Here is a 14,643-nt window from a genome sequence, read left to right as displayed (position 1 = left end):
ACTTAAGAAAATATCTGAGAAAGAATTAGCTTTGTTCGTTATATGTGTAGTTTCTTATAACCGTTATTCGTTATAAGCGGTTTCTACTGTGGAAATCTGCGTTTTCTCTTTCTTGTACATATAAATCATTTAAAAAGTCAAAAAATCGTTTAACATTGCTGTTATTAATTGTTGCCTCAAAAACAGGGCAAATTACCTATAGTGCATTGTGTAAAAGCAATAGGGCTGTTACAACAACAACAGCTGTTTCACATGCCATATTGTATGTTGCCATATTTTCGAACTTTAATTTATTTTCTTTTAATTACATAGCAGTTTTACAGCGGATTCTTAATATTTCACATTTATATTGGTATAAAGTTTAAATAACATTAAAAAAATCAATAAATAACATAATGATAAAATTAAATTTCAATGGGGCAACACATTTCACAACTTAAATTACAATATGGAAACACGAATCTTTTTTCAACCACCCAGCCTTATTCTGAATATTCGTTGGGAGATATCTCGCATGTAAAAAAAATTTCGCTTTCACATTCTCGCCTTATTCTGAATGCATAGGGAGACGCAAAAAATGCGAGATGCGGATTCGAGTTCTCGAAAATGGTGGTTGAAAAAGATTTGTGTTGTCATATTGTAATTTAAGTTGTAACGTGTGTGGCCATATTGTAATTTAAGTTGCCCCATTGTAATTTAATTGTGTAATATTTTTCAATATTTTATTTATTGATTTTTTTATTAAAAATGTTTACTTTTTATTGTTATTTAAACTTTATAACAATAAATATGTGAAATATCAATAATCCGCTGTATAATAGCTTTGTAATTAAAAGAAAATAAATTAAAGTTTAAAAATATGGCAGCCTACAATATGGCATGTGAAACAGCTGTTCATTGTTTTGATGCAATTTGGTGCAACAACTACAACAGAGAATACAACAACGACTAATGGAAAGAAATCAGTTCGTCTTCGGACGGCTCACAAGAAGGACGTGATCTAAAAAGTTTAAAAAAGCATTATACGCCCACGGGCTTAAAAATAGATTTTTACAAAATGGCGGTTGTTAAGCGTTCGCTTAACTAACACGTGTTTTTTTCGAATACGGATAACCTATAAAATCCGAGTCGTTCAATGGAATCCAAACGGTTGAGGATTTCATTATCATTGGAATTATCCTAACGATTTGGTCAATTAACCAAGGAAAGCTGTGTTAAAATTGAATGTATTTTGAAGGCTCGTAGACAAAATCTACATAATCTGTGGTGGCGCTATTATACTCGATAATCGGGAGGCGGGCCAATTACTTAAATAGGAAAAATAATGGAAAGAAATCTGCGATTGAATTAATTAATTCAGTTTATTATTTCACTACATAATTGTGTGCCTTTTTATTTAATTTCGATATTTATTTCCCCAGATTCTTAAAGTGGTCTGTTATGTTATGATTTGCTCCTACTCCTTTATTTCTTCCATCAAATCATGCACACGATAATTTTGAAAAAAAAAAATATGTTTTTGTTCTTTCATAATTTATATTTATGTTTTTCACTGTTAAGCGGCTCATCAGACAAATTTGGTTTTTTTCACAATTTTTAAATTTTTATCTTGAGAGATAGAGAGACAGACTCTCACCCAAAATGTCTGTATTTCGCCTCCAAAATGCATCAAACTCGACTTATAACCTTCACACATTCCTTGGCAATACTTGGTTCAGCATGCATCGTTATCAATAGGATTTCCAATGGCATTTTATTGGTTGTTTTCCAGTTAAAAATGTGCTTACTATCATTTATAATATTCTAAATCGTCATAGAATAAGTATTGTGTAAATATTTTTCATAAAAATAGTTATTACTTATGTTTTTGTAGTCAACTCCCTTTAAATTTATTAGCGGAAAATTTCGCACAAATTTTCATCTCATTCTCATACTCCCTGTGATTCAGAATACCTAATTTTTCCCCAAAGCGGATTTTTTCGCTTTCGAACTTCATTCAGAATAAGGCAAAAGCGAGAATGCGAAAAAATTCACGAAAAATGTTGTTCAGAATAAGCCGAAGGGGAAGAGCGAGAAAAATTTACATGGAATTGACATCCAGAATAAGGCTGACCATTTTTGAAAATTCGAATCCGCATCTCGCATTCTTTGCTTCTCCCTATTCATTTAGAATAAGGCGAGCGAAATTTTTTTTACATGCGAGAAATTTCCCTAGCGAATACCCAGAATAAGGCTGATAACTAAAACCGCGAAAAATGAATGAAAACTTATAATATCTTTCCAAAATCCAGTAGGGAATTTGTTTCATCCATTACAAAGTATTAAAACATAATTTCATTTCAATTAAATTTGAATTTATTTGACATAGTATTCCAAACAATACACACACATACACAAAATATGTATCTTGATTTAATGGAATAAGCCACCTTGAGAAGAAATTGTAATCAGTTGGTAGCTGTGCCCTACCTTTGTAAAGAGGTATTGTTTTCCTGTAGTATAGGATATTCATGATGGCTAATGATTATTTTTCAATACCGATAGATTCATTCATGAATCTTCATCTAAATTTGAGAGCAATATAAATGTGTGGACATTCTATCCAAACCATCTCGAGAGTTATATTGCATCTTCTTACCTTTTTGGCTGGTAGTACACAACCTATTAAAAATCACACACAATATTTTAGTGCTTAATAAGAAAATTGCATATATTTAGTAAAAAAATAACATAATTATATTGAAAAAATATACTTTAATAATGATTATATAATTTGTTAATAATAACAAAACATTAATTGCACGGATATAACAACTACTTGTAAGAAAGTATAGAATAATAAGAAATTGTATCACCACTGAAGTGAAACATAGATTAAATCGGATAATAATTCAAATATATTATTCACAAACCATTTATGGCTTGTTTAACATTATCTGTTGACACCAATTTCAAGGCACTAATAATTCCATTCAAATTTTTTTCATTGTATGGTTTATTTTGCAACTGGGACACAACAGGAACACGTTCTCCGCTAGGCATTTCAATTCCAATGTCAGTCATCAATCCCTGGAATATAAATGTCATTAAGAAGATCAAAACTATTGTTTGTGTGTACATACCTTGTCGACTTCGACAATTAATTTCATTTTCAGCTGCTTATCATTATCGGCTTTCAAAGCCAGTTCCTTTTCAACACTGAATTTTGGAGTTTTTCCTAGGACCCAATCCCAAGAGCTAAACTCTTCACGCAAAGCATTGATGCCGGGGAACCATTTCTCAGTTGGATTTACCAATTGGAAACCACGCTGTTTCATGGTTTGTGTGCTGCCTCCGTCTTCGAGTTCAGTAGCAGAAGTGCGCAAAAATTCATAACCCACTGCAGACAATAGCTGAGGAACATTAACCGTGCGATTGACATCTACGAGATTCTTAATGGGGGAACGGACCGAAGCTGTCGCCTTGCTAATGTAATTTGCCTAAACAGGTACAAACACACTATTATACAAATGCCAATACAACAATACAATTTCATTTACATACATCCTCTTTTACTAACGATTCGCCCAAATGTAACTTGTTTGCGCTCACAAGCAATGTGCAGTGATGATAAGCATTGGGATGTCCTAATTTAGCTGCCGTACCAGATATCTAAAAATATACAAATTGAAATGATTAACAATGTACGAAATTTATCTAATACATAAAAATGGTCGTGTTAGTATTAATACTCCTTCAATACGTCTTAGTTGATTTGAATTAATTTGTGTATTTTAATGCTATAGTAATTTAAGATGAATTAAAAGTGCAGGTCCAGATGGTAGTCCTACCATAATTCTAAAGTACTGTTCAGATACATTGGCTACCCCTTTAATTATTCTACCTTCTTGAAGAAATCTCATATAATTCCTTTACACAAATCTGGTAGCTTAAATAATGTCTCGAATTATAGAGGAATTGGTGAAATTAAGTGCAATTCCAAAATTGTTCAAAAAATTGATTACTGATGTAATTTCTTATAAAGTTCAGCCAATCTTAAGTTCATATCAACATGGTTTTCGTAGCGGCCTCTCAAACATAACCAATCTTATAAAAAATGCAACCGTTTTAAAAGGTTTTATTCAGAGTAATCAAACCGATAGTATTTACACTGACTCAGTTAAAGCTTTTGACAGGGTTAACCATGAATTTTTAATATATAATTTAATTTAAATTATATTTCAGGACCACTCCCCTTTTCTTCTGTTTATAAATTATTTGTTAAAAGCAATAATCCATTCCAAGTTGCCAATGTATGCAGACGATGTAAAGTTGTTTATCACCCATAATTCTATTAAGCAAGCTGACTTACTTCAAAATGATTTAAATAGCCTTTTTCAATGGTGCAAATTAAACTGTATGGATTTCAACCTAAACAAATGTAAGCATATGTGTTTTTCCAGATCTTCTACTTTAACAAGGCAATACAATATTAATGGTACTGTTTTATTAACTGTAGATTCATTTGTTGATCTTGTCATTTTAATGGATTCAGAATTAGGTTCTATGGTAAAAAAGCCCACGCTGTCTTAGGATTTATAAAACGATGGGCTTAGGAATTCTCTGATCCCTACATTACAATAAACTTGTTACATCTCTTGTGCGACCTATATTAGAATATGGCTCTGTTGTATGGGATCCCCAATATGCAATATATTCCGATAAAATTGAATCAGTTCAGAAAAAAATTTCCACTTTTTGCACTGAGAGGTTTGCATTTGAATAGTGATTTTGTGTTGCCTTCTCACACTAGCAGGTTAAAATTAATTCGATTGCCTACATTAAAAAGTAGACGTATTATGCTAGTGTTCAACATAATACGTCTACTTTTTAATGTAATGTGATGGTAATTAACATATTAAATGGTAATATGCCCTCAGACTTCCTAATTTCATCCATTAGAATAAATGTTTCTTTTCTATCCAATAGACATTATTAACTATTATACGTAGTAAAATATGTGTTTATTTTAATTGTTTGTATTCTAACATCGATTTTTGCGTGAATATAGAATTAAAAAATCTAATATAATTGTATTTTTAATTGAACAATGCAACTTAATAACAAAATGGGTGTTGAAGTAGATTTCTGTACCTGGTTTTCTATCCCTTCTCATATTCCATCATAACGCGGATTATGGTATGTACGTGATCCTTACGAAAGGGATAGTAAAATCTTGAGAACAATGCGCAGCGTTAGAAAATAAAAAATTGTTAATTTGTTGAAAATATGCCAACTGACATGCATAAAATTCTACAGAATTTATTTTTCATTTTATTTGAAATGATGTATGCAAGGTACAGAATAAGAAGAGTTGCCATTATTAATTTCTCTAATGAGACTACCTTCCATAGAACAATTCATAGTACAATTATATACCCAGCAGGAAAATGTTGTACACACCATATTTGAAACAAGAAATACGATAATACAATTTAAGCTTTACAATGTATAGTGAACCAAAAAACAAGGCAACTTCAGTTTGTATATATTCCCAAATCTGCAGAAGATTTTTTTCGATTTCCCGGTTTCCAAACATTAATTGGCACGAGAAATCCAACTATATTAATTTAAAAGAGTATTAATCGCGCTTTAACTATTATACATTATCAAATCAAAGAAATCGCAACAGAAGTTCGTTGCCCATTGGTTTACAATTTACTATAATTTCCTAATTGGAAAATGTGAAGCAGCAAATCCAAGGTAGATATATAAGGTAGCCGCATCGGCGAATTGGTAATATGATATGTCAAAACGGCAAACAAAGCGAATTTCAATTAATTCGCTTTGACATACATATGAATTTTGAAGCAATTTGTTTTCCACCAATCAGAATACAGGATTTTGAAGTATCAAAAAATATTTTTTTACTTTTAATTCTCTTTTTGAAATTCTTCTCATTTGGGTAAATTATAATTTTATGAATGAAAATCATCATAAAAATTAAAATCCGTATTTGCAAATGCAATATGTGGTCCACGCTGAAGATGTGTTTATAACGCCACGAAATGTTAGCCCACACCTTCGTGTATCGGATTGGTCATATCTCTACCAGCTGAATCAATCAATCATGTGTCCCAGTTCCCTATACTTCTGTCCGCAGTTATGGACCAATCGTCCTGATATTTCTCATTTAGGTTCGGTTCTGGTCAAAGGCAGCACCCACAGTTTTTCGTAATGAAAGGTTTGGTTGCTCTTAGGGCCACAATTATGACCCGAATCCATATATCCATTAAATGTTACATTTGAAGCGGATTTGATCCACTAATAAGTATGAATGTTTTAATAATGGACAGTAAACGTGATATGTTAGATTTTGTGTGAATAATAACCAAAACTTAATCATATCTAATATGTGGATGTATTTGGTCCGATATGGTATATACATACATATGTATATAAAATGTTTGCTTATACAAAATACTAGAATTTTGTTGTGGCTGCTAGAGAATCAAATATCAGTTATTGTCGCGGATTTTTGCACAATCAGGGTTAAGCTCCGTAGAAAATTTAAGACCAGAGAATCAAATATCAGTTATTGTCGCGAACTTTTGTACAATCAGTGTTAAGCTCCATAGAAAATTTAAGACCAGTGGACAGTCCAAATGTACCGCATTGCTCAGAATATTTCATAAAATTAATTTCAAAACAATTTTAGTAAATTTTGGTTTGAAATTTGCATTTTGTATTTTCCTACGGCGAATCAAAATTATATTTGACATATAATGTTATCATCAGCTGCCTGGATACGGTTGCCTTATTAATATACCTTGAGCAAATCCCTTTATAATGAAAAATTTATATTTTCAATGACTCATTTGGATGTCAATGACTCAATTGGAAGAAAGATATGGAAGCTATATAATTGTATATTTGCAAGATTTTCATTTATGTTTTTCAATTTTGTTCTGAAAATTCAAAAAAATTAAATTTAGAAAATAAAAAACATTTATTGGCAATTCCTATTTTTGTTTACATTTTTCGACATATAAAACTGACACTAGCGTTACATACAATAACAATTTTCTATGTGGTTGTTTTTGAATTGTATTTGTTGTAGTTTTGCATTTACCTTGTATAATTGTACCATGAATTATGCCATGGAAAATTTTAAAATAAAATAGACATATTTATAGAAATAAAAACTGTTTCCCTAGATTTTTCGAATCAGATTTCTGTCAGAAAATCTAAATTTTCTTCCAAATTTCACATGGCATAATTATACAAGGTAGTCTCATGCAGTCATATGTTTCCAATGTTTTCATAATTTTGCCTTTGACAGTATTCAGCCTTAAAAATTTAAATGAAAATATCTTCCTTCGAAATATACGAATATCATGTGTTCAGTGGCAAAAATATATATTTATTAATATTTTAAAGTTCCTTACCTTTAAAACTTATAAATATAAGTTGTAACAACCATTATTAAATCTTGAGAGCAATGTTCGGCTTCAGAAAATATATTTTGTTTAATTTATTGAAAATGTGACAATCGAAATACATAAAATGTTAAGGAATTTATTTTTCATTTTATTTGAAATTGATATATGAATTCCATATTAAAAAATGTGCCAATATCAAATTTTCAAAAGAGATTACCTTGCATAATTATGCCATGCGAATTTCACAACAATTTTTGTTATATTATAAACAATTTTGTAATATAGATCGAAAAAAGTAGCGCTACGGCAGTATAGTTTTTGGGGGACATTAATACTCCCTCAATCTTCTTACTCTCTGTTCTTGGGCCGAATCAATTAGCTAACCTGTAGGTCTATTCTGTAACTTTTAACAACATTCGATATTGTTTACTGTTCTTTTGTTATTGTAAAAACAACAAAACAAACAAATGAAATTGTTGTAAAATAAACAATGTCGAATATGGTTAAAAAGTTACAGAATAGGCCTACTGTGCTTTGATTACAAAAATTATGCCATGTACAGACGAGCGTCGTTCGCTCTCTCATTCGTTGTTCGACCCCTAATTATGAAGTAATTACTTAGTTCCCCATAAAAAATTTTCTGAGCGAACACCGACTTTTGTACGTTGTTCAATTCGAATCACTCTCTGAATAACCAATAATTTTGTCCCACCCCTAACATTTGAGAGTATTTTTCCATGGTATAATAATAGAAGGTAACAACAAGTGTTGTTGTACAAAAAACGATACAACAACCACATGGACATTTGTTGTTGTAAGTTGTACTAGTGTCAACACATTTGACAGAAAAATGTAAACAAACAAACAAATTATCATCAAATTATTTTTGTTTTGAAAATGAAATATTTTCGAATCGTCAAAATAAAAATTGAAAAACATGAATGAAAATCTATCAAATTTATATTTCTTTCGCTTCCACATCTTTCCTATAATTGAGCCACAGCCATATATATGTGTAACACATATATGCAGGGAATAGCGAGTTGTTCCTTGAAGAAAGATTTGCTTCCTCAAACTTTCCCAGCAGGCAGGTTGAGTAAGTTGAATACGGGAGCACATTTAATAATGAAAAATTACAAATTCTATGCGTTCCCAATTTTCCTGTTGGGTGATTTTTAAAAACATAATTTGTCAAATTCATATTGACACTAATATTACGTTGGAATTAAATAAGCTGGGACTTGCTGTTACCTTTTATAATTGCACCATGGTATTTATCGAAAATAAATTAATTTTGACAGTTTGAAAATATTTATGAAATTTTCAAACTTTTCCAGTAAAATTTAAAATGATGAATGAAAAGTAACAAATTGCCTAGTTTTTATATATGCAGAAGGAAGTAAATTTTGTAATCTACATAATGCAACATGCATTCCTTTCCCTTTTGTTCTAATTAGCGTACAAAAGAGAAACAAATGTGGGGAAACCCAAACAAAAATTCTCCAATTTTTTATATGTCTCATTTGAATTGAGAAAATATAAAAATTTATTCATAGCAACAATATTTTCGGAGAAAATGGAAAAATGAATTAAAAGTAAATAGATATAGGTTCATACTATAGTCAGGAGAAAGACAATTATTTTTTCTATTTAGATCCATATGTGATTCACGCAAATATGTTAACATTTTGATGTAAAACAAGAAACAAAAAGTTTGAAATAAAAAAACTCTAATGACATGAATTATGAATAGTGTTGTATGAACGGGTTAATTCATGTACGTAATTCTGAGAGCGAACTACGTTGTTCGAATGCCCGTCAGAACATGGCATTACGAATATGAAATCAAAACAAAATTCCTATTCCGCATGTCGTCGACATCGTTTCTTTGTCGACATCACTTCGACATTGATTTGGTATTCCGAAACACTCATGCGACGATGTCGACTGTTTATCGATAATATCAAGAAAACAAAAAACACATCTCTAAAATGGTAGTCAGCTGTTTATTTTGTTTGATATTTTGGCTTAAGTTGAGTTTAGGGGCTTATCTTCAATTTTTCTGAAATTACCACAGGTAGATCTCGTCTCCCTGATGACGAAAATATATCGAGATATGGACCTCTGAAGTTGCGGAATTCATATGCTCGCTCATAACAGCTTTATTTATGGACCGATGATGGTAATTTTGACGGCTATTAAGAATTGCATGTTTAAAATGTTCGATCGCGTAGCCGAATTTTCCATTTGTCATAGATAGACATCCAAGAATGGTTATTGAAAAAAATAGTTGAAAAATAATTGATTTCCGCCGGTCCATAAGAAGGCCGGCAATTTTGAATAATTTTTTAATTAAAACTACTTTTTGTGAAAATATGTGTACGCCATACCAATATTACCTTCATCGGCCTTTAAATGACGAACTTATGAACAAAGGAATTTCGGAACATCAAGGGTCTATATTTCGGGAAGTTTGGCTTCTCCCATATAATAACTTTTCCTGATCAGGGAGACGAGGCCTACGTGTGGTAAAAATGTCATCCGAGATGAGCCTCTAAACTCATACTGTTCCCTTTTTAGTATATATGGGAAATTACAAAAATCTTTTAAATTCCTGGAAGCTGAGGTTTGCAAAGTTATAACTCGCGAAATATGAACATATTGCATATAATTTAAATTCATTTCTATAAAATTGAGTGTTCTTGTCAAAATCTTAAAATATTGGTAATAAATAATAAGTTTGGTGGAAGCTGTGATGGTGGTAATGTAAAAAAATGGGTGAAAATGTGTTGAAGCCAACGAGTTTTTTTGTGTTCGTTCCTGATTTGTGGCTAAACCACACAACGCACACACATGTGATCAGTGACTAAGTTGCAGAATACCCCATGGACAATATGATTCTAATGTATGATTTTTCGATATAATCACTGCATCTTTTTTGTCTTTTTTGAATTTTTCTTATAATTAGGATGCGCATCCAGATAATAGACTAAACTGATTATAATATTGTAGAACTCGTGATTTTGCGTCGTTTGGTGTCTATCTCATGAATGTGCTCACCGTAGCTTCTTTGCAATTGGATACAAAAGACGAAAATTTTGTGCGTAAATTTTTATAAAACTTTTTTTTTGAGTCTTAATTTAAGATGGTCCATTCAAATTCCGTGGAACCCCGCGTGATTTTAGTTTTTTTACGTGCCATGTTCAATTCCGCCCAATAAAACGGCGGATAAAGGTACCTTGAATGTGTAAAAAACTGCAAAAACTTATTTTGACAAATTCGCGTATATAATAGCGGATTCCTTCGAATTGATTTCACATACATTCATTCTTGTGTTATCATATTCGCGAATCTGTGTGAAAATAGGTCAGAAATATATCGATACGCGAATAATATGCGTATTTTATCAAAAATCGATTGTGGAGGCACACCCGCGGTTCTTAACCGATCCTTTTAAAATAGGTGTCCTTTTGTGTATTTTCATAGGAGATTACTGAAATCGGTTGCGCATAAAAATCGTATGCACGTTGCGCCATTTTTAGTAATTTTTAGGGTTTTTGCATAGTAAAGTGCATCGAGCACACTTTGGCCGCTTAATGAAACCTCGAAAAATGCATAATTATTGGAAGAGATTGATTCGGTTTATACGAAAACCGCATGCACATCAACTGATTTCAACAAAAACGCGAATTGTATGCTTTTCAATATTGATCTTTTTTATGAACTGTAAGTGCAATATATTTAGTCACTTTTAACGACGAAACTCTTATTAGATGAATTTACCGATATTTAACAATCATCTAAAAGGAATTTGCAGTAGAAAGCGTCGTATATTTTAGAAGATTAAGGCAAAACCGTATCCTCTTAACCATACTAAAAATCGAAAATTCAAAAAAAAATTTTGTTTTAATTCAAAAATTAATTTATTTTATTTTCCGATATCTTCATGCTTCTATTTGCTTTTCGCGACTATTATACCGTATTTCAATGTGATTTGACTAGTATGCAAAGAAAACAATGGTGTTTAAACATTTGTGAAGAAATTCGCGAATTACAACAAATAGGAATTCATTTAATTTATATTTGAAATACAAGATTTAAAACCGCTATAACTTGTGTGCGCAGCATCCGAATTTGTGAACGCGAACATATTTCGAATCAGCATATTTTTCTTAACCTATGTACCAAAAATCATAAATGTGCTCGCAAAAAAAATTTTCAAATTTTTTTTAATGGAATTTTAAAAGAATTTTGTAATTTCCCATATGTACATAGAATTACTTTTTGAGTCGATTTATACACTCTGCCCTGTTCATGTATTATTTTAAACAAGTTACAGGTCACCTTTATGATCCGATCCGAGCTCAATTGATATTGGTCAAATTAGGTTCAGATGTTTATATAGATCCCATATATTTTTCTTTTTTTATTTACACCTAATTTTGAATTACGTTCTTGTTCGGTCATCCTGTTCTTGTTCGGTCATAGTTTGATTTTTAAATTCTTAAAAAATATTGTTCCAACACTTCAGTCGTAAACTAAAACAATGACGAATAAATCTTCGACATCGTCGTCACACTTTGTTATGCCATGTACAGACGGCCATCGTTCGCTCTCTCATTCGTTGTTCGACCCTTAATTATGAAGTAATTACTTAGTTCCCCATACTGAGCGAACACCTACCTTTATACGTTGTTCAATTCGAATCACTCTCTGAATAACTAAGAAATTTGTCCCATCCCTAACAATTGAGAGTGTTTATCGAAAATAAATTAATTCTGACAGCTTGAAAATATTTATCAAATTTTCAAACTTTTTCAGTCAAATTGAAAATGATGAATGAAAAGTAAAAAATTGCCTGTGCAAATTGTATGCAGAAGGATCTAAATTTAGTTGTCTACATAATGCATATGCATTTCTTTCCCTTTTGTTCTAATTAGCGTACAAAACTAGAAACAAATGTGGGGCCACCCAAAAAAAATTCTCCAATTTTTTATATTGACATTTAAATTAAGAAAATATAAAAAAATTGAGAAATGAATTAAAAGTTAATAGATATGGGTTCATACTATAGTCAGGAGAAAGAGAATTATTTTTTCTATTTAAATCAATATGTGATTCATGCAAATATGTTACAATTTTGGTGTAAAACAAGAAACAAAAAGTTTGAAAAAATAAACTCTGACGACATGAATTAAGAATAATCTTATATGAACGGGTTAATTTATGTACGTAATTCTGAGAGCGAACTACGTTTTTCGAATGCCCGTCAGAACATGGCATTAGGGAATACCAAAAATACCAAATGTCGACAACGATATAGGGACTATCCGCTTTATTAGTTGATGAATATGTTTGGTTTAAATCGAAGCACATTACTCCAAATTTGTCTACTAATTAAGAAAAAATATACTTATAAAAATCAGCAGCTACGTCATTTATGAATAACATTATAGACACAAGCTAAATTATTAAAATAACATAGAATACCAACATTAACATGTAGAGATCAAAGTATTGTGTTTGTATGACAAAATAAGTAAAAAAAATCAAATACAGTCATTCACAGTTATAGCGAACTAATAAGGACCAAGCAAATTCGACTATAGTATGTTTATACATATTTAATTCTAAAATAACATTCCCATATTTTTCCCACAACGTTTTAATTTGTATGATAAAACAAAATGTACATTAGAACTTTTTACCGGGATAACCTACTTTATGAGGATTTATTTGACATATATGCAAAGGAATTGACAATTGAAACCCACTGGGTTAACGATGTAAACGCACTATAAGTAATATATATAAATAATAACAATGGGAGAAAATATTTTACTGTATGATAACAAATATAAATTAAACCAGATATACTAAAATTTAATATCTAGAAACTTTCGGTAAAGGCTAAAGTCTATATATCGGGAAGTAATCTACCAGCCTTTGGCAGTGAGGTCTTTTCAATATTAGCGATAATTCATTTTCCGTAAGAAAAAATTAGTGGGCGTGTCGATTTTAAGACTTGTAACTATATTTACATTATAATAGGCACTTTTTCGATCATTTTGGATCAAAATTGGAAAAAATTATAAACAACGAATAGTTTATAAAAAATCATTTTGGAGAGGTTTTACATAATAGTAGACATTGTTTGTATCTTAAATTCCTTTAAACTTTGAAATGCGTAATTTAGCCATAATGGATAACCGGTTCCCAAAGTCGACACCAAGTTTTACAATTGTAATATTTTAATAAATATAACTGACATGTCCACAATTGGAAAATAGTTTACAAAAATTAATTCAACAAATTTTTACTGCATCGGGTAGTAAACAAAATTTCGACAGATGTACCTCAATACCCTCAATACAATATAGTAAAAACAATGCACTCGGGAACGTTGAAACGTTTAAAATCCTTAAAGTGCCGACTAATGGTGCACTTACCCTATTTAGGCTATAGTATAAGATTTTTAAAAATTATGTTAATGGACTATGTGATGTGTATGTGATATTCTGAAATAAATTGCAGTTATATTTCGCGTTTATTTAATATGTCGAATTGTCATCCTATTCACACTACTCACCTTTTTGTCATTGATTACAATGTCGTCACGTTTGTTTATCTCTGCCTTTATGGCCCATTCACGGAAAAGGGCACGAGTCAAAATATTCAAATTGTATTTTCGGTTGTAACGTTCGCGTGGAGTGAAGAAGGTACAATTCAAGTTGCCCCTATCATGGTATACGGCACCACCTCCACTATTACGTCTAGCCAATGTAATTCCCTTGTCCACAAGTTTGGAGACATTGGCTTCGGTGAATGGGTTTTGGTGACGTCCGATAACAACACATGGATCATTTGCCCACAACAACAGGACATGATGGCGACTAAAGTCAAAGTGACGGTAGAGCCAATCTTCTAATGCAAGATTGGTGAAAATGTCATACGATTGTGAAATGAAAACAGATTTCTTTATGTCCGCAGAACTAATAGTATCGCTGTTTCCAATCGACTTCCGTGTTGTTTCATTGTCAATGCTGTGATTACCATTGTCGTCATTCGAAGTCGTGGATGAGAGGGAAACAGAGGAGGAAGAGAACTGATGTCGTTGTGGCATCGCTGTAACCATACGTAACATTGCACGCAATTGGCAACCAGAGACTCCGCCTCCCATTAATTTAACTCCCATTAGAGCATTCATGATTGTGCTTGAATA

At 31.4% G+C, this 14,643-nt stretch overlaps 1 protein-coding gene and 1 long non-coding RNA gene across 2 annotated transcripts; one reads left to right on the top strand and one right to left on the bottom strand.

The window, feature by feature from the left end:
• Positions 1 to 2,688: 2,688 nt before the first annotated feature.
• LOC133322216 (uncharacterized) lies at positions 2,689 to 3,043 on the top strand. The gene is made up of 2 exons (XR_009754040.1): positions 2,689 to 2,828; positions 2,874 to 3,043. It is a non-coding gene; the product is annotated as an uncharacterized LOC133322216 (long non-coding RNA).
• LOC133322215 (lipoyltransferase 1, mitochondrial-like) lies at positions 2,905 to 14,636 on the bottom strand. The gene is made up of 4 exons (XM_061531249.1): positions 14,011 to 14,636; positions 3,544 to 3,651; positions 3,123 to 3,479; positions 2,905 to 3,069 (listed from the first exon to the last, which is right to left on the bottom strand). Exons 1-4 carry the CDS (start codon positions 14,626 to 14,628, stop codon positions 2,905 to 2,907), a joined length of 1,248 nt encoding a protein of 415 aa, XP_061387233.1. The 5' UTR covers positions 14,629 to 14,636.
• Between the last annotated feature and the right edge of the window lie 7 nt (positions 14,637 to 14,643).

Source organism: Musca vetustissima, unplaced genomic scaffold (assembly GCF_032173495.1).
Source record: "Musca vetustissima isolate MV318-11 ecotype Yass unplaced genomic scaffold, APGP_CSIRO_Mvet_v1 utg87841, whole genome shotgun sequence".
NCBI lineage: Eukaryota > Metazoa > Arthropoda > Insecta > Diptera > Muscidae > Musca > Musca vetustissima.
The sequence above is the reverse complement of the archived record's forward strand: the minus strand, read 5'-3'. Positions and strand labels throughout refer to the sequence as shown.

Excerpts from the sequence above, each read along its gene's own strand:
- LOC133322215 (XM_061531249.1), bottom strand. The coding sequence starts at position 14,628 with ATGAATGCTCTAATGGGAGTTAAATTAATGGGAGGCGGAGTCTCTGGT. Across the intron at positions 3,652-14,010 it reads TTGTAATCAATGACAAAAAG|ATATCTGGTACGGCAGCTAA; the intron begins GTGAGTAGTGTG and ends GTATATTTTTAG. Across the intron at positions 3,070-3,122 it reads TAATTGTCGAAGTCGACAAG|GGATTGATGACTGACATTGG; the intron begins GTATGTACACAC and ends TTTATATTCCAG.